This window comes from Salarias fasciatus, chromosome 15 (assembly GCF_902148845.1).
Source record: "Salarias fasciatus chromosome 15, fSalaFa1.1, whole genome shotgun sequence".
NCBI lineage: Eukaryota > Metazoa > Chordata > Actinopteri > Blenniiformes > Blenniidae > Salarias > Salarias fasciatus.
The window spans coordinates 17,103,244-17,125,922 of NC_043759.1; the positions used below are offsets into that span (position 1 = coordinate 17,103,244).

Sequence of the window (22,679 nt, forward strand, 5' to 3'; positions counted from 1 at the left end):
GTGGGGTGTTTACCCGGGCTTTTGTGTGTCTGCCGCTGATTACGTAACCTCTTCCACAATAGGCGGCATTGATGGACGAAGCCACAAAGCAGCGCGGTGTTTTTCCCTCCCTCCTCCAACCAGATTGCCAGAGAAGACTTAATTAATGATTCTTGGACAAAGTGGGGAGTTTAAAACTCTGACTGAATGTTTGTGCCCAAAGTCCAAGCCGCCTCGTGTCACGCTGACGTGTCGCGGATGCGTCAAGTCTTCTCCCTTTCTTTTTTTGCGCTCTCTAATAGAGTGATGACAGGCGTGGAAGTGGGAAGTGTTTCTCTTGTACGATCTGTGGATCAGACGGAACAAGATGTTTTTAAAAAGTTTGGGCGTGGGAGGGCAGAACAGCGTCTTCCCATCTCCCTGGTATTGTCCGTCTTCCTCAGAGAGGTGAAGGTTAGGCGGCAGTGTTTCGGTCGGAGCGAACAATGGTCAAGTTTTGAGGCCTTGAGATGAGTTTTTTGATGAGTTTTTTTTTTTTCTTCAAAGCACCACATCCAGACAAATCCATTCCAGAATGACTGCTGCACACAGAGGAACACTGGAAAAATTGCGGTTTACGTGACGCTCTCAGTGATGTCCGATTGTGACCTGTGCATTAAGAGTAAGGAGGCGTGTGTCTGGTGGAGACAGACGTCGTTCGTCTCCTCTCTCTTGGTGTTGGTATCTTTGAGCTCATTGGGTTTGTGTGAACTCGGGTGTTAATTCGCAGCTGCTGCCGAGAGCAGCTTGTTGGTTCGTGCTTCACGACCAGCTGCAGGTTGACGTATCGTCTCCAGTGAGGCCGAGAAGAGAAGCTCAGGCGTCCGTCGTTACCGGTCCTGACAGCCTCCGAATGGTTTCCCTCTCAACTGTGACACCTCTTCTTCGTCTACACACACCCACGCACACACACACACGGTGTACGAACGCTCAGTGTGTGTGTGTGTGTGTGTGTGTGTGTGGAAGTGGGACGAGAGGTGTGCCTGTGGCTGCGCTGTGATTGGCTGCTGAGCGAAATGTTCAGCGCTGATTGTGTTTGATGGTCTCTGCTCCGCTCAGAGATGTTAGCAGGAGTGGAAGTTATTCAAGCAGCGATGGAATGCGCCGGCTCGGCCGGTCGCTACAAAACCTACGACATTCTCTCTGTGAATCCAAATCTCTGTGTGTTTCTTCATCTCTGTATACGTCTCTGCATGTACTACATATGTGTCCCCATATCTTCTGTGCATCTCTCTATATCTCGCTCTGGATCTTTATATCTATACATATTTGTAGCTGTACCGTGTGTCTGTATCTAACTATATCTTTCAATTCCTTTAAACCGATATATCTTTTTACTTTGATACTTTGCAAGTATCAAAGGATACAACATGGGGTAAAATGTGACTGAGTATAAGTAGATTACCGGTAATGCAATTATTAAATTTTACACAACTGTCGAGAATGTCTTTTATTTGTTGAGCAGGATTTGCCATTTGTTCTCAGTGCCGTTCTGTGCAGGTGTAAATGTGGTTTGAATTGTTATTGACGCTTCAGCTGAAAGTGGCTGAAAAGTCACTGAGTGGAGTTTTTTTCAGAAAACAGTCATTTCCTCGTAACTGAAGATGATTTAGGTGCTTTTTACCAGACAACATGAAAACACATCATTTTATCATTATTTTTTTCCGTTTCAGAAAACTTTCAGGTTTACACGGCAACGTTTTAAAAATGCTGGCCGCCTAATGGCAAAAAAAAAAACACCTGAAAACAGCGTAGCTAGCATGAGAGCTTGAGCGCTGGAGGATCATTTATTTATTACAATGTGAAGATGGGCTGAAAGTTCCCTTCTCCTTCATCTCTCCTCCCTCTGTAGAACCTGAGGACGGGGGCCGATCGGTGAGACCCCGCTCCTCTGTCACGGCATCTCGCCCTCGTTAGCCTGGAAATGGGGCCGTGGCGGCGGCGCGGCGATCTCATTATGGGAGAGCGATGCCCCACTGGAGCGTAACAGGACAGGCTGTGATGGAGGTGGTGGGGGGAACGAGGGGGAACGGACGGGGGGGGGGAGGCTCTGGAAGTGGGCGGTTGCTGCCAGGCCTCCATTGTTGAGACCCTCATTAGCAGCAGTTCAGAGAAAGTTGTCGTCATTCTGCTTTCGCTCTCCCAGCTGGCCCGCAGCACGCCGTTCAAACCCACCGCCACACAGACCAGCTCGGGCCGCCGGGGGCCAGCGGGGGGCCGTGGGCTCTCTCCAGCATGGACGCTCCGGAGAGCAGGGCCGCGGTGATGAGGAGAGGAAGCTACGACGATGCTGCAGCTTCACTGCGTCCTGTGAGTATCGATCCGACACCGGCAGAGGTGGAAGAGATCCCGTCTGGGGGATCTGACACCTGGAGGAGCGGGCTGTCGGCTCACCCGTTCTCTCTGGAAACACGGTTACATAAAGGGGTGAAGGGTCAGTTATCGTGTGATAAAACTGACTGAACTGCGGTGAAGAGCTCAGACAACAAACACCGAGGTTAAAATTATACAGCATGTGTCAGTTTTAATGAGTGTAAACCAGAGAGGATCGTTATTCGCCTCATGCTCCGACCAAGACCTGGACCCTGTGTTGATTTGTTGTCATGTTATAAAGATGTTTGTGACTCGTGTAAATATACAGACACGCGGTGAAAAAATCTGAAAATCCTTGAAAACTTTTATGGCTTATTTCTACTCTCACACAAACAGAAAGATATCTATATCAATAAATTCGTATTACCTGTATTTAAGCATCTCAACTGTGTGGATGTGCTTGGCCACTTTGCTCAAGCTAGATTTTTTTGAGTGTGATACACACATGCCTCCACAAGGGGGAGCTCCTTTTAGCCACAACACCTGTTCATTAGAAGGATGGATTTCTGGAGTGAAAGGCAAGAAAAAGAAACAACAGAAAAACTGCTGATAAACTATACGGTGAACGTTTATTATTGTAAATGTTTCAATGTTATGCGCCGTGAGAGTTTTTTTTTTTTATTTAATGTATTATTATGACCCGTGTTATGATGAACCTTGTTCATACCAGAGCCTCAGTGATGTGTGGAAGAACCAGAGATTCCCAGTCTCTTCGGCATGTTGATTATTGACCCGAAGCTCAAAATGAAAGCCGACTTTGAAGAAAACTAGTTTTTTAATTTTGCCCGAGAGTGACCAGAACAAGAGGAATAGTCTAACCCTATATTTTGACTCTATAGGGTTGCTCGCTGCTCGTGAACTTGTGATTTTACAAAGGATTTTCTAATAATCCATTATATAAAACATTAAAATCCTTACATGAATACATGTCGTGCATGCAGGCATTGGTGGTTCACCGGTAGGAATCTGTTCAGGAAATCAAATGGTAAATGGTCTACACTTATATAGCGCTTTTACACTGCATTGACAGAGCCCAAAGCGCTTTACACTGCATTAACACATTCACCCATTCACACACACATTCACACACCAGTGGAGGCCAAAACAACAGATCTGTCACAATATACTCCGTTCATTTTAAAGACGCAGTTTTTCAGTGAGTGCACGAGCACTGAAATACTCATGGGAATGGAGCTTATTCCTTCATTATCTTTTTAATTCTGAAGAGGAGCTGGTCCAGGAGCGGCTGGTATCCTGCTGCAGACATCCTGCTGTATTCCTTCATCTGAGGAGCTCCCTCTTACTCATTTTGCATCTCGGTTGCAGACCACAGCGCCAGAAAGCTCTGCGTCTCCATACTTTATTTCAGCCTCCATGTTAAGATTGTCCTGAATAAATCCACGTTTAAAAACTGGTGCATTTCCACGATCTCATTGATCATGATAGCTCCGCCCCCTGCCTCCTGACATAAACTAGAGAAGTAAAGCCAACCCAATGTTGTGAGTGTCTTCCTCTCTATCTTTCCCATTCTTGCTGGTTTCCATGCGAAGGCCTTGAAATCGGTGGCCACAGAAACCCGAGCGATGTGTCCCTCGCGCCTGGAAGGATTTCACTGGCTCTGGCTTTAATCAGACGGAGGTCAGGCCTTTGATGACACTTGTGGATTCCCTTCCCACCGAAGAGGCCTTGATGGCAAGTTGCGGATATTTTCAACACATTTCCTGGGTTGTAACAATTCAAATTGAAGAAAAGCTGCGCTGAATGTCAAGCATGAATTCAGCTGTGAGGACAAACAGTTTAAGAGGCGAACAGCAGAGTAAAACCTTCTGATCAGTCAATACTGCGGCCCGGTGGACCTGCTCCTCCGTGTCCAGACACACGCTTTATCCGCTGTTCCAGCCTTTGTTTGTTTCGTCCTGAATTTTTTCCCCCCTCTCTCATCTTGAACTCCACTTAACCCACTTTTTTCAACACGTCCGGCAATTAGAGGACGAGGGCAGCGGGATGGACGGCCTGTTTGTTTTCTGTCGCACAAGCAAACAAATGTGGACGTGTGAATGGGAGCTTGTTTCCCGCTGGGAAAAATTAACAAGCGAGCGTTTCTTCAAAGTGACGGCTTCCAGTAGGACGCCTTTTCTCAGCATTTTCAAAAAAAAAGAAGAAGAATTTACCACGAATGCTTTGGAATTCCATGAAATGTTATAATAAAATTGCCGTAATCATTATTTAAATGAATATAATTATTTTTTAAGTTGTGTTCATTGCTTGTGCTCAGCATTCTTAAGAAATGTCATTATGTGGATTTGTACAATCCAGTGAAGCGTAAATTAAAATCTTTTGGGTTCAGGGGAATAATGCCTCGAAATGCCACAAAAATAAATAACTGGAGAGTGAACCTATTGCTATTTTCATTAAAGCATATTATGTAATACTAAACTTAGTGTAAGTGTATTGAGATCAACGAGCATGAAGAACTTCCAGGTATTTAAAAATAAAAGTGTCTACATAACAGTGACGCTTTGTACAGGTTGTAGAACTGATGTTAAATCACAGACTGAATTCATATTTTATTGTGTTTCCAAACAAAGGCGAACAGGCAGAATTACGAATGTAAAGGAAAAGTGTGATGTTTAGCGGTCCGTTATCCAGGATGCTTCTGCTTTCTGTCGACCTGCAGCATCTCAGACATCTGGCTCACAGAAGACGCTCCGCTCCGTCGCTCGTCTTCGGGAAGGCGCTGGGGATGTCCTGGTCTCCGATAAGGTGAGCACGTTGTTTCAGACATTTTATTAGTCTGTCAAAGTTTCATCTGATCAATAAATGCTTTATACCAGTGTTTTAGTGGGACAAAAGTCAACGACTGACAGCTGGAAGAACCGCATACCTCATCCTTTAGCTCAGGGTGCAAATGTTGAAATTTAACAGACTCTTTCTGAACAACCTGAAAAATTCATGTGAAAAAAAATCTCTCTTGAATAATGCTATTTTTTTTCTTACATGTTTAAATAAACTTACGTCATGCTCTGATGCTGATGCTGACAGCTATAAGGGAGGCGTTTCTCACCGAACAGCATTTTACCACCGACTCTTATCGGAACAGCGTGACACCTAGTGGGCAAATTAGGAACTGCAGCTGCTGACAGTCAGTTTAGAAGGCCAGATTGATGCACTTGACCAATTGTCACATGTTTGGTAGACATATATCCACACCTCTCGCTGGCGTGCCTGATGAAGAGAGTGTGAACGGAGAGATGCAGCAGTAAAAACTCAATTATGATATCACAGACAGTCAGAAAATTAGCATGGAAAACTGCTGACATTTCACCAACCAAGCTGTAAATCTCTGTTTGTGAACAATTGCTGAAGGAGAAGTTAAGCCTCTTGCTGCCATTGCAGCTGTTCAAAGCGGGCGTCTCTCGATTTGGCCTCCGGCATGCAGGTGGTAGCACACAGGAGCAACAAAAAACTGAATTCTTCTCCAGCAGACAGACACAACACCCTGATTGGTCAAAAATATTGAAGTGTGTCAGATCAGGACTTCACCTCGTCACCCTGCTGCCCACAAACACAGATGTCCCTGAGGGGATTTACACGGCACAGTTTTGAAACTCAGACCACAAACATAGAGAGTCAAACTACACATGAAACCACCTGGGTTTTCTCACTAAAAATCAAATATAAAGCTGCATCTTTTGTTTTTATTCATAAAAACACTCTGTTATTATGGGCATCTTGTTTTAGAGGGGTTTTAGAGGTTTTCACGACTCAACAAATATTGATTACCAGACTTATTAATGTTGTTTCGATGGCCGAGTTAAGCAATTTTAAATCAAAACTACTTCATATAGAATTATTCAATCATTCATTCATTTGTGGGTTTTTTTTTTTTTTTTAGCAACAACCCAAAATAACATAATATAAACACAATACAGTATCAAACTTCTTTGCTCAAATTGAGTAGGAAGAAGTAAAAAAAAACTTATAAAGTCCAACCTAAGTTCTCTCATTTACAAAATCATTTCGTTGTTGCTACACAATTCCCTCAGGAATAAAGCTTCAAACACAAGTGTGTGCGTGTAAAATAGCGCTTGTCAAACCGAACCTCTTACATACTCTATCAACATGAATTGGACATATGATATTCCTACTAACCACAGGCAGACTACAAAGGTTTACCTATATTACAAGCTATTAATAATATTAATATAATAACTGTGTATTTATTCATGTGTACCAACGCTTGCATGCACATATGCAAACCACCAATTGACAAGTAACTCTTTTCAGATGTGATCTTTAAAGGATCTTAGCAACCGCTATTATTAGCTGTGCGTATGGTCGTGTATTCAATGCATACATGCACATATGCAAACCACCAATAGACAGACATCGTACGCTTTTCAGGATCTTACCAACAGCTAATATGAGACGTGCATGTTATCTAAAATTTGTTGTACTTGTTCATCATTAACATATTTTTTTTAAATACATTCTTTTGAAGTGATTTACATTTGTGCACAGTTTTAGATTATGACTGTATCCTCCTTCCTGATCCCCAAACATTTTTTTTTTTTAGATATTTCCTGGCAGTGTGTTTTGTCTTGCTTTGAACAATATTTGAAAAGACTTGAATTCCACCAAAATAAAAAAAATGTATTCTAATGGACCAAATGAAACGCAGCATCGTATCTGACTATGTGCGGCAGTATGATATGAGACGGGAAGCTGCGATAAGATAAATCTGATGGGTACTATATGTTAAGCTACTGTGCATACAATAAAATAAAAACACAACACGACACACACCACGCAGGAAGACAAGATACGATGCATTGTAGCAATTAAACAATTAAAAAGAAACATGATGAAGAAGAACCGGGCAAGAAAACTTTGGATGAAAGAATATCAAGACATTTGATGCATGATAGACATGTTAACGTGAGGTAGAATGTTTGGTACAATCCAAATTGCTGAGTGGTATGATCTCATATATAACACCATCTATGGCGGGACAGTGTAAGTTACTCAACCATAAACTCAAGATGCTTTATTTTAAGGTTTAGAGAAACTGTTTTGTTCCATCATGAAACAAGAGTTGATGTGAACTAAAATTCCATTTTGCATCCTGAGACACTAAATGTGATTCTTCATGATCGCTGTTACTTATCTTCACTTACTGTAAGCAGTACGGATGGAAACATGTATTACTCATGACGAGTAAAAAGACTGCTGGAGAACCCTCACTGTTGTCTTAATGAACAATCCAGATTCTCACAGTTAGGAAATGATACAGTTTTAGAAAAGTTTGTCATCAACTGTCAAACGTTTCTCCAGCTTTGATCAGGCCAGGAAACACCTCCAGGGCGTATGAGACGTGATCAGATTGGTGGCGTGGGCTCATAATCACCTCCTCTCATTTGTCTGACATTTAACCTCTTCGAGTTCCCAAAACTTGCTGTCGTTTTAAGACCACCAGAGCAGAGGGTGGGCGAGTCCTTCAAAGCAAAATATGCATTTCCTTGATGAGGGGGCAGGCGCTGTGGGCGTCAGTTTCACCACGGTGGGAATGCCGCTGACGCAAAACAACCCGCCAGAAATAGAAAGACTTTAGGCAAATAGCTGAGTCTGCAGCTTAGTTTGTGATGTTATTTATTCTCTGTTATGCTGATGAGAAATTCAATGTTAAATTTGTTTTAATGTTAAAAATAACAGACAGTACGTTTTCAGTAAATTTGGTTTGTGATCACAGCATCGACAGGAGCGGCTGGCCGAGGACTGCTTCCATTTTTAACGGTTTGTTTTGTTTAGAAAGTGTTTATGAAGGATCGTGCAGTGTGTGTGTGTGTGTGTGTGTGTGTGTGTGTGTGTGTGTGTGTGTGTGTGTGCGCCAGGATTTTATGTGTCACTTTCAGCAGACCGCAGGAGGTGTAGCGGGGAAAGTACCCGCGCTGGAGAAATTTGAATTTATTCACCGGTTTCACAATGACTGGGAACGAACTCTCACTTCTCCGCTCCGACAGCTTGATGTTGACCCACAACACAACATCGATGTTGCAGCCACACTTGTTATTATTAAGAAAACCAAACAGTTAGTCACCCAGCAAAGGGTTTTCATAAATGTCATCTGATATTAAAGTTACCTGTCCGGTAATAAAGTAAAGACGAACATAGCCATTGATCTTTTTCTTCTTTTTTCTTGCTCTCGGAGGTCCTATCGGCCACAAACACGACTCATTTGTTCTTTTGATCAGGCTAAATAAGAACCCAGACTTCATTTAGTGCGCTAAGGCAAGTTTATTCCTGTGTAATAAAATTAGATCATATTATTGATGGGATATCGATCCGGCGAGGTGGGAGATGTACTCGCACACAGATCTGACATTTTTATTCTAATTAAAGCTCGGCTCTGCTCTACCTGCGGTATTGATGGAGGATGGCGGCGTTTGCAGGCATTGATTCAAGAATGTTTGTTCAACGGTACAAAAGATTTTCTCAGAACACTTCGGCGTGTCTGTTAAAGGCAGGAAAAACGTGAGCTCGCCAGATGGAATAGAACAAATAATAGGAGTGCAGGTTAGGTCGATGCAGACACCGACTGAGCTGCTTTAATCGCTTCAAATGATCCACTGTGTTGAAGTCCCCTCCACTCATTTAGTATCATTTGCAAAAATATTAATTGGGCATAAACAATTACGGGATGTTATTTCCAGGAACTTTATCTTTAATTTTACAGTCGTAATACCTGCTGGTTCTGTATTTCTTTTATTGTTTCATCATCTATCATCACATCCCTGCTCATGTGCTTCTTTCACACTCAAGGCCTGAATCCACCAAGGTCTGCGGATCGCCGCAGACCGCAGGACGCGACGGCACGAAGCTGTACGAGGAGCGATTTCTCGTTGAAGAAAGAACAAAATGACAAACCTTGTGTTTGTGCACTGATGTGTCGTCACTGGCGGATGCTGCCGCCGTGCAGGTGGACTGACTATGTGTATTTAGTGTGTATGTTCTCGTAAAAGCACGGACCGATGTCGTACAGTTGTGCAGAGTCGGCGGAGGGATGTCTGACATTACGTAGGGACGGCGTTCTGTTCCTGTACAGTTCGCTCTGATCTCGTTTACATCTCGCATCGTCGTGGACAGTGGGTGAATTAATCTCTTATAAAAGGTGTTTCGGGATGGAATTTCCTGCAGCTTGCCACACACGACAGCTTTAAACAGTGTAAAAGGCGAGGCGAATGGTCACATGTAATGCAACGCAGTTATCCACGATTTGGCATTTTTCCTTTTCCTTCAACTGCGCACCGCCTCCTATGTTTTCAGAATGGCTACACAGTGATCTCTCAGATTTCTGACTCTTACTGCGTATTGTGGATTGACCTCGGACTGTTTGATTAACTATTTATAATTCATGTATTATTTTTACAATCTTAGCCAAGGTATATGAATCCTTTTTTTTTTTCTTTTTTAAGTGTGAATAAGCTGCAGGGAGTCATTACAGAGGGGCTGAAATATTGATCTTTAACCGTTTCTGCCAGAGTTACCTGCGCTCTGACTATGTGTGACGGAACGGAGATCTGTGTGTGTTGTGAGGATGATTTCCTGCCATGTCTCGTCTGGATGAAGTGGGTACAGACGATTCGAGGATGGACTCCGTCTCCCTGGGATGAACACTTTGTAGAAACTGCAAGGCGGTTTCTTGAATACCAATTCTGCTTTCATAATGTTCTCATTAAAAACTAATGTAATGTGTTTCAAGTGAATTCATTTAAAATTCCTGCAGAACATGTAACGGTTCACATTCATCTTCAAGTGAAAAGAAAAACCCACCTGGTGTGTTTCCATGCGAAACTAGTGTGTGATCAATCTGATACACACATCCAATGTTATATAATTCATGACACTTGGCCCTGCTCTGGCCGCTCATCCTCCACTAATATTTGATTTTTATTCATGTGTGTCACGAGGAAACCTATTTACTCCCCTGAATAACATAAACATTTATTTAATTATTGATTTCTGCTCAATATGCTGCAAAAATATTGTACTGTGTTTTGATAGAAGTAATGTTTTTTTTGAAAATGTGCCACATCAATGCTATTTAAAATTAGTGCCAAGTTAGACTCGCCAACCAAAGCCACTTATACGTTTGTTCAAAGTTTTTATCTTTATTGTGAAATTTTCTATATTTATGTTTTAAAAAAATGCTTCTAATTTAATCAGATTCCTTGTGTTTCTCATCAGTTTCTACCAATTTTAACTGTATTCGGTAAACTTTCTGTTGTTCAATATAAAGTGTGTTAGCTCAATCCGAGCTCACACAAATAATAATAAATGTTAATAAATTAATACATGTTTAGTTTTTTTCATCATTTTTTTTAGTTAAATGCGTTTTGGAGATTAGAGCTAACTCAAGCTAGATGTCAGTTTATTCATATTTGTAATATCTTCTGTATTTTCTTTATCAGCGTGCCAGCTTAAAGCGACACTAAGGAACTTTTCAACCTTTATAAAACATTTTAATATCTTTTGTGATGATACATCGACTTAAAACTAGTTGAATGACCCCTCTGTCACGGGCTGAGGGCGTCGGTATTGCTTTCACTTGGACTAAGCAGCTGTGAGGAGGGTGGTAGGAACCTTGCTCACTAAAAACTCCAAATGTGCGGACTGCTTTATGGCATGCGTCACATCATGATATAACATTGTTTAGCCACCTTTAGATTCGTTACCTCGTCACTATCCGTCCTTCACACAGCCACTGGAAACAAATGTAGGCGAGTTCAGTCCAACAGCATGCCCACCGGGAGCAGCATTTTACGACGCCACGCGCTGGTCCTCATGGGAACTGTGGTATTCGTTCAGGCAAAACACTACCGCTTTTGTCCACTGGCGCCGCCAAAATCAACGAAAACTGAAAGTTCCTTAGTGTCACTTTAAGCAACGCTAACTCAAACGAGCGTCTTCTTCACACAACGGCTTCAAGTGAAAATGGAAAACTTTGGTTGGATTTTTGACTGTCTGTTTACCCAACAATGGCGCTCCAAGTCAGTGAAAATGCAAGTTTTTGAAAACTGCCCAAAACTGGGAACTTTTTGAAGGAAGGAATGAAGAGAGTAGCGGAAAGTGCTGTACCAAATGATTTTTTTTTCTTAATTTTATACATTCATGCTATTTTGAGTTTTATGCTAACTTTAGCTAAGCTAAGGCATGTATTTGTCAAATATTCATGTGTTTTTTTGACGCTTTACAGATTTTACTTAACAATAACAAATGATGTAGGATGCTTTTGAGCTCATGTGTAAATTTGAGGAGGAGGCTGAATAATGCGACTGTTCCGGCGGTGGGTTCTCTCTGTCTGCGTCCAGGGAGGAGGCTCCCTGCTGGGTGTCTGCGGAGCAGAGCCCCTTCGTCCTCGGCCTCAGCAGCGAGAACGGAGAGCTGCTGCTGGACGAGTGCGTCCAGGTGACTGAGGGCTCCAAGACCCGCCAGAGGCACCTCTTCCTTTTCAGGGACGTCATCGTCTTCGCTAAACTCAAGTAAGACACATTACAGGACAGTGAAATCAGTGCAGGAGAAAAATACTCATCGTGTAAGAAAAATAGGATGTAAATCTGATGCTGTGACTTTCTGTTGAGCGTGGACGTATAGCTGTGAGAGGAAAGCGAAAGAGGAAGCACAGTGTTTGTGTGTATCAGTGGAGAGCACACAGAAACAGTTAGGGAATCTCCAAACAGTGACCGTGACTTGAAAATAACAGACGACAAAAGCTGGGTGGTTTCCCCTGACTGGGGTCACACACGCTGAAGAATCTACAACAGTTTGTAGAATCCCTCTTTCGGTTCGGGTTATTTTCAACTGACACAGAAATGGTCACTCCCAGCTGTTTCTTGTTTCCTTGAAAAGAGAAGGTTTAATTTCATAGAAATTTATGGGATTGTTAAAAACTTTTCCCAGAAGTCCACCCTGTTTACAGATTTTTGTCAACTATCTAAGTATCTATCAATGAGATACGTGACAATGTGATTATTGAAATGTGCAAGAAATCCTTTTTCTCTTTTATTTTCTTAACCCATTTAAAAGTGATCGATGCGGTTTGGATCACAGCTAATACATACAATACAATATGCAGCCAATGCAAGCTTTTTTCAATAGTTGATGGTTATTTTTTTCGTATGTATCAAATTTCATTTGCGCATGTGTTTCATTTGGTGAGCCAAAGACCAATTTTGTCTTTGGTGCATAATTCTTTTCTATTCAGAATATAAACCCTTACGTAGATGACGTTAAAGTGTTTGTGCTTTGAGATTCTCTCCGGCTGATAAGTGCTGTATAAAACAGACTGATTGACCTTTAAAAAGCTTCACGTGTTTAATAATTGGATGAGATCTAGCACCCACTGAGCCTGAACTTCACACCGGTTTAGAAGGTGGATGGATTAGCCAGAGTTGATGTGTTTATTACTAATATTTCAATCAAAGAATAGAAGGCCATCTGAGCACAACGTCACCTCAACACCCAGAACTTCCAAACATAACCAGAGCAATTTGTAGTTCTTTTGCTTCTTTCCAAGAACTTACAACATGAAGTGAATACTTTCAGAAAGTGATTTTAAACGAGCTGCACTGCTGCAATCTGCTCAAAAATAATGAATCAGTCCAACATCCTCTGTGTTGACAGTCACAGCTGTGTACACAATCGATGCACAGTGCACATGTCCAATAAATGATGCTCGTCTCCTATAGATTTTCTGGAACTTCACCCCATTAGTGCGTCATTTCTGTGCATCGTACATACTGCACACAACTCCTGGGTCGCCGAGCTCAGTCCGTCTGTCGTCATTCGTTTGCACTCTTTTTCCCTCCAGTCGGCCCACGGCAAAAGGAGAGGAAGTCAGTGGGGGTCACTCTTCTCATCTGCCCGTGTGGACGAGCGGCGGGAAAAAGAAGTCTCTTCTCTGTAAATGTTGCAATTGTCAAATGTGTGGAAACTGTCTCTGAAGCACTTACAGAGAAGTTTCATTGCCTTGCTGGATAGGGTTACAGCTTGCATTAAAACAAATGTGTTTCAGAGCTTTTCACTTGTCTTCACTACATTTTTGTGTAGTTTATTTTCTATGTATATATGTATACACATACGAGTATATCATAGCTTTATCATTATATCATTATAGCAGTTTCAATTATGCAACATTCATATTGCAAAAATACTGACTGAACTGCACTTTGAAATGACAGGATGAGGAATATTAAATAAAAGCTTAATTAATGATGATTATTCAGTAAGACTGTGAATTTTTCATGATTGGAAATAATGTTCACCTTGAAGTTACCTGACATCGTAATATTTTGAGCAAAAGAAATCGAATCTAAATAGATTGAACAGAATAAATGTTTTCAATGATATTTCACTAGGTAGTATTACTTTAATCCGGGTTTCTGTACTTCTCCTCAAGAAGAATACTCCTCAAAAATACTTTTGTATTTTTGGCTGAATGTCAGAGCCACATTAGAAACAAACAGTTTTTCAAAATGTATTTTTTTAAATAGTTTTTTTCATATATCGCCACACAAGAAAATTTAAAAAAAATGAGTCAAATTCCCGACCTGAAACAGTTCAACACTTACTGTTAAGCTGACGTTCTTCTTGCATAAGCTGGTGTTTCTCTCTCCATCCTTGATTCTTCCGTCTCTCTCCGTCACTTTGAGCCTCCACACTGTTGTTCTCCATGTTTTCATGGATGAAAATCAATCCTCCATTCATCTGATAAGAGAGAATTACTGAACACGTTTACGTCCTTTCTTTTCACGCCTGCTTGTGTGTCAGTTTCAAACGCAGCTCCGACTTGTGCTTTTTATTTCAGCTCTACAAAGGAACAAAGTGGTTCAGAAACAGAAAACCCCAAACTTTCCTTTAGTCCCTGTAAATCTGATGTTGAGGTGTGGACTGAGTGTGAACTGTGTGGAACTGAAACCTGGAGGGTCAGCTGGAAAATAACACTGAAAAAAAAAAAAAAGGACTTTCTTTTAGTTTTTTCTTTCGTTTCTGCAGGTCAACTGCCAGCTACCGTCTGAAGCACCGAGTGAGCCTTCAGGACGTCTGGCTTCAGGACTTCGAGGATGAGCCAGACGAGGAGGAGGGCGCGGTGGGGGACGTGGACCTGAGGCTGACCCTGCTCCTGGCCTGGGACCTCACCTTCTGCCTGGTGTGTTTCCGGTAAGGAGATGGATTCATACACAAAAATACAGACGCATGTTTAACTGGTGGAAGGAAAACTGGCTCATACATGTGCTTTCTTCTTGTTTAACTTGATCAAGAAAGTAAAAATGCACCAATAAATGAAAGTTTCAGTTCTAGCCTCTCTTTCAGTACCGCCATTCATCTATTGGAGACGGTCTCACATGACTGTACGAAGGTCATGGTTCACCAGTCCATCACAGTGTCCGCTCAACACCTTTCATTTTTAATTAGTGACCTTTCCAGACGCTGACACTGAGTTTAGCCATTCAGACAGAATCGGGTTTGCTGTTTTCAGTGTTTGAGTGGGAACACTAGTATAGTGAGTAAATGTCGTTGCTCTTGGTTTATTGGTCTTCAGTACTTTTATTCCCGTCCTGTTGCCGTCAGGATTCGACTGAAATGCTGCCCGGAAGAGCTGAAATAACTGAAAACACTACGAGGATTCACAGAAAGTCATTTGATAGGAAAAACACTCTTCCAGGTCTGATTCTGCCTTGTCATCACATGTGAGGCCGTCAGTGGAGTCTGCAGGTCCACACGTAGTAAAAGGATCATCTGACCTACTGTAAGTCAAAATGGAGAAGTGGCAAAGAGAAAGTCACTGCGGGCTCATCACAAGACAGATGGGAAGTGCGAGGCCTCATGTGAGGGGATAACCATCAGCTGACTGTAATCCTGCTCTTTACTGTAAAGGTGAAGTTCCTGAGAAGCGCTGCCTCACGGTCGTCTGGAGTGAGAGACTGAATGAAGTGTCATTGTGATGGTGATTGAATCTGTTGTGGCTCCTGATCAAAGGTCGTCAGCTGGGAAAGGCTTCGCATGCGGCAGACGTCTGCGATGATCACCGACTCCCACATTTAAAGTAATCACAGTCAGATAATGAGGCCGTTTTCAGCCGGCATTGTCTTCCCAGAAGCTGCTGATCTGTGTGAGAGCGAGCTGCTGCCGTCTGATTGGATCTCGGCACTCCTGGAATGATTCAGTGTGTGTTTCGTGAGAGCGACACGTTTTTATCTGGCTCGCGTGAGCTCGGTCCTGGAAGATCAAAAAATCCGGCCGTCGCGCCGTGCACGTATCAACGTGGGAGTGTTTGTGTGTATCTGATTGGTACTGTTTCCACTGGTGGACGGCACACGCCGCAGCAGACGTAGTCTGGGAGGAGGAAGTGGAAGGTGTCTGCGTCGGGGCCCGCCGTGACGCCTCTTCCTGTTCCCGTGACGCTGTTTCCACCAGAGTTGATAAAGCGCCTGAGGCCGGCCTCTGCGCTTCATTCCTCCCTCTGTCACCAGCGCCGTTTCTCTGTGGATTAGTAGCTCACACCATGCTGTTATTTCGCCCACAGCTCGCCTGAGGTGAAAGAACGCTGGTCAGATACTCTTCACAGGTAAGGACAACCACACGGTTCATAAAGACACTGGATTACTGCTTTGGTATTTACTTCGGAGTCTCAGATAGATCAGGGGTGAATGCCGGAATAATTTGGGCTGCCGTGGAGGGCTGGGAAGGAAGATCTAAAAACAGAGTTACTTGGTTTTAATGTGCTGACTCCCTGCTGTGCATCAGCCAAGTTCTTTTATTTCTTTGTATATTTTTTTTGTGTAATGATAATCTCTCGACAAAGTAAAGACGGATAAAGATACACCAACAAACCTGGACTTTGTACTCTGGAAAAATGATGGTGCTGCCTTGTATTACAAGCATAACAGATTTATTTATTAATGGATTTGTAATTCCCACTTAACCCTTTGGTTAAGGGTTGAGGATTCAAGGACTAGATGTTGATGATCTCTCAGATTATTTTACAAATGTTAGTTTTGAACAAACTATATTGAGGAGATATGCGTTTGACTGTCAAGATCGTCTTTGAATAATGAGTAGTTATAATCGAGAGGCGACCACAAAATGACTTGAATGTGAAAGTTTGAAGATTCCCACTCGACTGCATTTTGTTGTGATCACAGAAACATCAAAGAGGCGAGAGCGAGGTCTGGCTGCTCTTCTCCGCCTCCAGACGTCCTCATGAAGGTGTTGAGCGGCAGCATCGCTGTAAGTCAGCTCCCTCATCCAGCGTTGACTGGAAATCCACGCACCGGGGCAGATTTTAAACATTTGCTTGTTCTTTTTGTTTCCTCGCAGACTAAAACTCTGACTGGAGGTGGCATGGAACAATTGATCGAGTTTCCACTTGATGTAAGTAAAAAAAAAAACCCAAACAAACCAGTCTCACTTGTTTTTCTGATGGGCTGTGTGTTTAAACGAGGCTGCATAGTTGAGGATCTAAATAATGATGCAGAAGATGATTCTTCAACGCATGTTGGAGTTTTTTTGAATGTTGCGAGTCTCGATCTGTCACATGTCGGAAGGCATGCATAGTGAGAGTGTGTGGCACTGATAAAAAGGAAAAGAGAAGTAACAGCTCCTCCCTTTTTCTGCTCTGGCTTACATAACCTTGTTCCTCTTGCATTATCATCACCACGTGGCGTTTTTCATTATTTTGTTGCCAGGGCGATGCAAAGATCCCGGCCCTGTCGAAGCAGTTGAATAATCAAGAGGAGAAGCCGACGCAGTCCGCTGGTGAGTTTTTTGAAAAGCGCAGATGTGTCGCGGCGGCAGCTGCTGCCGGTGGGTGGGCCCTGACGAAGTGTGCCATGAGCACAGATGAGACCAAAGACAATAACCACACAGGCAGAAAAAAAGGAAATCAGACCTCTGGTTAGAGTGAAACCCAGATCTCGACTGTTGCGTCTCTTTCTCGCGCTGAACTCCCGAAAGTTTAATGGAGCAACTTCTGCTGCCGACAGAAACCAAGTGGAAACTGGTGAGGAGGCTGCGGAAAGGCCCCAGCTTCATCAGCAAGGCGTGCCGGGCTGAGGCAGACAGCAGGACTCAGCTGTTTGGACAGGATCTCTGCAAGATCTGCCCGGACGACTGCTCGCTCCCCAAGCCAGTCACAGTAAGTGGATGTGGTGGTAGATTTAATCTCTGGGTGAGGGTGAGGGTGGGGGTTCTTTTTTAACGTTGCAGAACACTGGTGCCACATTGGCTTAAGATCTAAATATGAAGTAGTAACACTTTTGACTGATAAAGATATATAAAGACTTACTAGCTGTTTCAGAAAACAATCATCCACCTCGCGCTACAGCTATGTTTTTCAACCACCTACTACTAGTTGAAATGAGTCAGAACATGTGCAGCGGGATCTGTGGGGAGGCCCCTATGTGGTGAGAGGCCACGCTGCTGTGCGACCTCCACGCTCCTACAACACACCTCTTGGTTTTGTTTCCACTAACAAATCTCCCCCCCCTCTCCCCAAACCCCTCTCCCGTCCTCAGGAGCTGCTGGTGCTGCTCAGGAAGAAAGGCCCGACCACAGAGGGAGTGTTTCGCAAGCCATGCAACAACAAGAAGATGAGGGACGTCCGGGAGCTGCTGAACAGCGGTGCCGAGGTGGACCTGGACGATCAGCCGGTCGTCCTGCTCGTCGGACTCCTCAAAGTACGTTTTCTCTACATATTCAGTTTCACTGTCACACCCGATCTTCCCGATAGGAACCGTAATGACTGAACACGTTTCTCCTCCCGTTCACAGAGTTTCCTGAAGGAGCTTCCCGGCAGTCTGCTGCTGTCTGACCTCTATGATAAGTGGATGATCGCCTTGGACAACCAAGACACCGAGCAAAGATCTCTGGAGATCACTAAGTAAGAACCAGATACCTGCCAATAAGTCTAGCGTCGAGGTTCTCAACCTTCAGAGCTGTCTCTGCCCACTTTTAGCCCACAACATGAAAATTATAAACACAAGCAATTGACTTCTGCATACAGTTTAGGTACACATCTGTGTAAACACAGATTTCTTACAGTTTATTTACGCTCACAGAATAAACGGTTAAATTTGGGGCATTTTCATGAATGGTGCTGCGGTTGGAAGCTGAATGGGGTTTTTCTCGGTGTGGAGTTTTGCAGATCTTTTCCAGTGTCCGCTATCAAATTTCACTTCCCCTTTTTCAGTCTGATGTCTGTTTGAAAAAAAGGAAGAAAGTTTGACCCGCTAAAAAAAAAAAAAAAAAAAAAAGAGCGCCAAGTTAATGTTCTTCCTGTTTGTTTTTGTTTTTTTCCTCCTTCCTCTTTTCGCCGCCCCTGAATCAGGGTGGTGGATGATCTGCCGGGTCCCAACAAGCTCCTCCTGCAGCATCTAGTCTGCGTCCTCCATCACATCCTCGAGAGCGCCGACACCAACAAGATGGACGCCCACAACCTGGCGGTGTGCATCGGGCCCACGCTGCTGCAGCCGGACGACACGCCGCTGGATGAGCAGCAGGAAAAGATGAAGAAGGTAGAGAATCTGGTTATGATGAAGCGCTCTCGCTTTCGGTGCTTCGAAGCTTTGTGCTTCCGGGTGCAGAAAACCTCAAAAGGTTTCAGAAACTCAGTGTTTGTGTTTACTGTCAAAACAAAAAAGAGCTGATCCGGATTTTGGATTTTTCTTGTTTGCAAATGTCTGCTGGAGAGAAGTAGAGCTCTTCACATGGTAGTTACATGCTTTCAATTTGAAATCCTTGCTAAGCTTTTATTTATAGTCTCCAAATGTCTGACAACAGTCGCTTACTTTCTTTCGTCAAGCTTCTGCTTGACCCTAACATGTTTCCTGCTTTGAAATAAAGCCGATCTAGAAAAACTGAAACTCTTCAGAATGTAATTTTCACTTTTAGCATCACTCAAACCTTGATAATATTTTTGATTTGACTCATTGTGATTCATTTTTTCCGCTGCAGGCCACAGAATTAACTCAGTTCCTGATTGAAAATTATAAGATCCTCGGAGAAAACATCCCGAATCTGCTGGACACTGATAACGGTAAATACACAACTCACTCACATCATTACAGATATATTCGTTTCAACGTCTTCCACATAATTTCTTCTAAGCTTTCCAACTTAATCAGTCTGAATTATGAGCTTCATATTATGCAGACGTAGAGGGACTAATGCTTTTCTCGTTGCTTCACAGACTCGCTGTCCTCGCAGCATCAGGACTCGGCGTACGACAGCACCGACCCGGACGGAGACGGAGAGGCAGGAGGGAGCAGACACGAGGAGTACGGCTCGTCCTCCTCGTCTTGCTCTCTCAGCCCCTCGTGGATGTCCGACGGTGCCTCGAGCACCAAAGCGTCGACCTTCAACCGCCGCTGCTCCGAGCCCATCATCCTCTTCTCGGCGGACACGGAGAGCCTCTGCAGCCACGCCCGGAGCCACGAAGACTGCTCCGTGGCGAGGCGGGACTTGGACGGGCTGCCTCTGAAGAAGCAGATCTCCGACGACTCCTTCCTGCTCCGACGTCGGGGGGCCGACTCGGTTCTGTCGTTCCCCAAACTGAGCAGCAGCTCCAACATGGACCCTCTGCCCTTCATGGGCAAAGACTGCTCCTGCTCCTCCCTGGAGAGCGCCGCCTCCAACCAGTCGGACGGCTCGGTCTTCACCAGCTCTCCGGCGGCGTCACCGGGGTCGTCCAGACGGATGGAGCCCGCCACCCGGCCCTCAGAGGGGGCCGAGGCCGAGCAGGACGTTGCCAGACCGCATGAGAAGCGGCGCTCGCAGTCGCTGAGGGCGGCCGCCAAGGTCCTCATGAGGACTCGGAGCTTGGGAGGCTTCAGCAGGAGCAGCCTGAAGAAAGACTGTCAGAAGGAAAAGCCCTTCCCCTGCGAGACCCTCAGGGAGGACTTCCAGAGCGAGGCGGAACCCCTGGCCGAGCTCCTGCAGAAGCCCCGCCCCCTGTCGGCCGTCGAGGTCTTCAAGCACGTGGACAGCAAGCGGCCGTCCAGCCCCCCGTCGTACGAGCAGGCCATGCAGGTCGCCGGTCTCCCCCCCCACTACCACACCATGACGGTTCAGGACGCCGTGGAGCTGGAGAGGAGGTCCCGCCCCTCCTCCGTGAGCTACGACTTCCGGTCCGGCTTCGGTCCAGACTTCGGTGCGGCGGCGCACGGCTCAGCCGACACGGAGGAGCGGCGGCCTTTCCGCCAGAGAGCCATGTCCGAGAGCGTCTCGGCGGGCCGCCACGAGGCCGTGTCGCGAAGGTGCAGCCACCCCGTGTTCGAGGAGTTCTCCTACGCCAAGGAGTCGTACGTGTGAACTCTATCTGCACAAAGCAAGACTCAAACTGTAGAAGTGGAACAGCACGCTTCCTCCGAGTTCCTCCTCTTCGGGGCCTTCAGAGGTTCCTCCTCTCCGAACCGTCTCGCCAGTATTTCTTGACGTTCAGCAGCTGTGTTGAAGAGACTTGGAAAATTGACTTATTTAGCACCTTTTGCCACCTCTTCACACCATAAGTCCACATTTTCTCCACTGAGAGGTGTAAACACACCTTTAGGAAGCAGCAACAGAGTGAGATCGGTATCGGACTCCTGACGACCCACGGCCCCAGCTGAGCCACAGCCACCCCCAGTCCTTCCATCGTTCCACTTGTGTGCCATGCTCATGGTCGCACGTCCCCAGTAGTGCCATTAAGAGTACGAGTATTAAATGAACACGATAGATATTTAGTCTATCACAATGAAGCTATGCTCACAGAGTGACCCATGCTGCCACTTTGTCTTGTATAGAGCGTGATGTCTGTGTTTCTCTATGTGCACTTTACCGTGCGTCGCCTTATTCTTTCACTACACAAGAGCACTTTTCTGACCATTAATGATGCTTTCTTTTTTAAACTGCGTTGTAAATAAAGTGAGATAATAATAGTGTCTGATGTGTGATCTTTTTTTCTAAAAAGCTTTTTAAGAGTTGATAATAACGTTCGGTTTGATGGACAAGAAAAACTCTCCCGTCAAATCATTAGGGGACAAATTAACGGAGGAAAATAAAGGAGAAAACCTTCATCTTTGCTCGATGTGTTGCCTAAGTGCAGATGAAGGCTTTCAATGAGAGAACAGTGTGTTCTGTTGCACAAAAAAGAAGGAAACCAGACGCAGTCACATGGACGGATTTGGTTTTTCTCTGAATTACTGTTCCTCTTGTCTGCGACCGACTGCGCAGTGTATGCCACCCGCGGCTCACTTCCTTTCTAAAATGTTTGTTTCCTTCCTTTAAGAAGCACTGAATGATTAGTACAAAAATTTCTACAAAAACAATGTCATGAAAAAGTTCAATGTTTTTTCTCTCCAATTTTGAAATGTTGAAATCCAAGTATTATATATATATATATATATTCACTACACATACAGTGAATATTTCAAGCCTTTATTTTTTGAAATTTGGGTCATTGTGGCTCACAGATTATTATCACAGATATTGTGAAAAAGGGAAGTCATGGTGTCACGCCCCTAAACATCTCATCAGCTCAAAAAAATGTTTCTTTAACCATGAAATGGTCTCATCTGGGTCTGAAAGCTACATCATGGTCTGAGCTGCAGGTCCACTGTGTTTTCTGATGTTCACAGTCAACCCAGGCGCCGACCAGGAAACTTCTCCCTTGGTTGAAAGTGTTTAATTCCTGGTTTCTTTTGTTTAAAGTTTAGGAAAAGATTTGTTTTGTTTTTAAACTTTGCATTTAAAACCAGGGTCCAGTTAACGTTGATATTTCTATTTTCTGCAGTATTGTGCAGAATACATGTGGATTAGTGCATGCAGGCCTCATCTGCGTTGGCTATGCTCTGGTTCAAGCCTAAATTGTGACGTGGCGAGAACTGAGCGAAATGAGTCAACTCACTGCTTCAGGTTTGAGGCGATTGGTTTGGGTAAACCCTAACTCTAGCCCTAAACCCTAACCCTAACCCTAACCCTAAAAATAAACCCTAACCTTAATCCTAAACCCTAAACCCTAACCCTATGTATGTTGGAATGCATCAGGTATTTGGAAAGAAAAAGCAAATTTGTGTCATTTGTTTGCTTTATTTGCCTAATTAGCAAGTAGAAATCTGCAAAAATGGACATTTTTACCTACAAATCCACTGTTTCCTCACCGAAGACACAAAAGAAAAGTTTGAATGTCATAATGACCATTTTCTTTGATTCGTCCAAGTCTAGAAGTGAGGAAAATGTTGCATAGTGTTATTCTT

The 22,679-nt window shown here is 44.0% G+C and overlaps 1 protein-coding gene across 1 annotated transcript; it reads left to right on the forward strand.

The window, feature by feature from the left end:
- The first annotated feature begins 2,213 nt into the window (after window positions 1-2,213).
- tagapb (T cell activation RhoGTPase activating protein b) lies at window positions 2,214-21,365 on the forward strand. Its single transcript, XM_030110586.1, has 14 exons — window positions 2,214-2,328; window positions 5,069-5,154; window positions 11,760-11,930; window positions 14,443-14,607; window positions 15,974-16,015; window positions 16,593-16,677; window positions 16,768-16,821; window positions 17,136-17,205; window positions 17,433-17,584; window positions 17,964-18,125; window positions 18,219-18,328; window positions 18,776-18,962; window positions 19,402-19,483; window positions 19,637-21,365. Exons 1-14 carry the CDS (start codon window positions 2,254-2,256, stop codon window positions 20,755-20,757), a joined length of 2,562 nt encoding a protein of 853 aa, XP_029966446.1. The 5' UTR covers window positions 2,214-2,253; the 3' UTR covers window positions 20,758-21,365.
- Window positions 21,366-22,679: the final 1,314 nt, after the last annotated feature.